General features: G+C 44.3%; 1 protein-coding gene across 1 annotated transcript; it reads right to left on the bottom strand.

Moving 5' to 3' along the window:
* Nucleotides 1-811: 811 nt before the first annotated feature.
* Nucleotides 812-1381, bottom strand: LOC115499552 (interferon alpha-like). Its single transcript, XM_030293635.1, has one exon. The coding sequence runs from the start codon at nucleotides 1379-1381 to the stop codon at nucleotides 812-814; it is 570 nt and encodes a 189-aa protein (XP_030149495.1).
* Between the last annotated feature and the right edge of the window lie 8 nt (nucleotides 1382-1389).

The following is a 1389-nucleotide window of genomic DNA, read 5'->3' on the forward strand; positions in this document are numbered from 1 at the left end:
CCGCCTCTGTTTCTGGCTTCCTGTTGCCATGTATGGACCTGTTCTACGGCGTTTTTTAAAAAATCTAAGCTCGCCTATCCACTGACAATGGGCATTGGCACTTCCATGTGTATCAGTCAATGTAGAGGAGACTGACAGCTTTTATTTTTATTTCCTGACATTCTTCATTCTGCCATCAGTTGAGAGAATTCACTTCTCTCCCTGCTTCATTATAATATTAAGTATGATGATGGCTTTTAGGTTTCTATCCCTACAAAAATCAAAGGTAAAGACAGCAGGAACTGTATTTGTTATATCCCATGTCGTAAGATCAACGAACCACTTGTCTTAGAGGAAGACAGTTGTTACCTCTGATTTTAATAGAATCTGATGGGTAAATGAATCCTCTCATCCGGTTTTCCATCAAGTTGCACCATTAGACCTGATGTTACTCTTTATAAACACTTCCTACAGTAAAAGTGAAATAAAAAAATAATACAATGCTTACATATAAAGAATATATTTTATTATATTACCAAAACATAAGGGTACACATCACATTACTTGAAAAAATTTAAATCTCATAAATATTTAAATAAATAAATAAATAAATAAATAAGTACTTAAATAGATAAAAGGATATCAGCACGGTCATCGGTAAGTGGCTTGTGCTCGTAGAGGTGACATGATGTCGCTTATTACTCCTAAAACATTTGACAAGTTATTTCGTTTCATGTCACGACTACAGCAGAAATGAGTCCTTGACATGGCAGAACAGGTGGAAAGTGTGGTATGATTAGTCATCGAGAATCATTTCCATGTTGAACAGGTCTCATTTCTCGCTCCTTAATCTTTTCTGCAAGGCTATTGATGAATAATACAAGGATCTCATGATTTCTGCTCTGACGATCTCCCAGGCACAAGGGCTGTATTTCTTCTCTTGCAGGTAGAGGGAGAGTCTTTGGAAGTAGTTCCTCAGGATGGAGTCCTCGCTCGTGAGGGGAGCCTCTCCCTCCCCCACCTCCTGCACGACACAGGCTTCCAGGCGGGTCAGCTGCCAATCAAGTCCCGTGCAGAATTCCTCCAGGAGGGTGGTGTTCCAAGCAGCAGACGAGGACGCCTCTGTGCAGAAGAAGTGGAAGATCTTCTGGTTCGTCGCGTGCACCACAGAGAGGGCTTGGGCCTTGTGGGACTGCTCTCCACCAAACACGTCCTGGGGGAAGGCGAAGTCATTTCTGTCCTTCTGGCAGGAGCTGGCAGGGAGTCTCCTCATTTGTCCCAGGAGCGTCAAGGCCCTTCTGTTCAGCAGGCCATGGGTCTGAGGCAGGTCACAGCCCAGAGAGCAGACGGAGTTGCAGCCCAGCGCCACCAGGGCCACCAAGAAGGAAGAGGGCAGCGCCATTGGGGATC

This window comes from Lynx canadensis, chromosome D4, assembly GCF_007474595.2.
Source record: "Lynx canadensis isolate LIC74 chromosome D4, mLynCan4.pri.v2, whole genome shotgun sequence".
NCBI lineage: Eukaryota > Metazoa > Chordata > Mammalia > Carnivora > Felidae > Lynx > Lynx canadensis.

Coding starts and splice junctions, on each gene's coding strand:
- LOC115499552 (XM_030293635.1), bottom strand. CDS start 1,381: ATGGCGCTGCCCTCTTCCTTCTTGGTGGCCCTGGTGGCGCTGGGCTGC.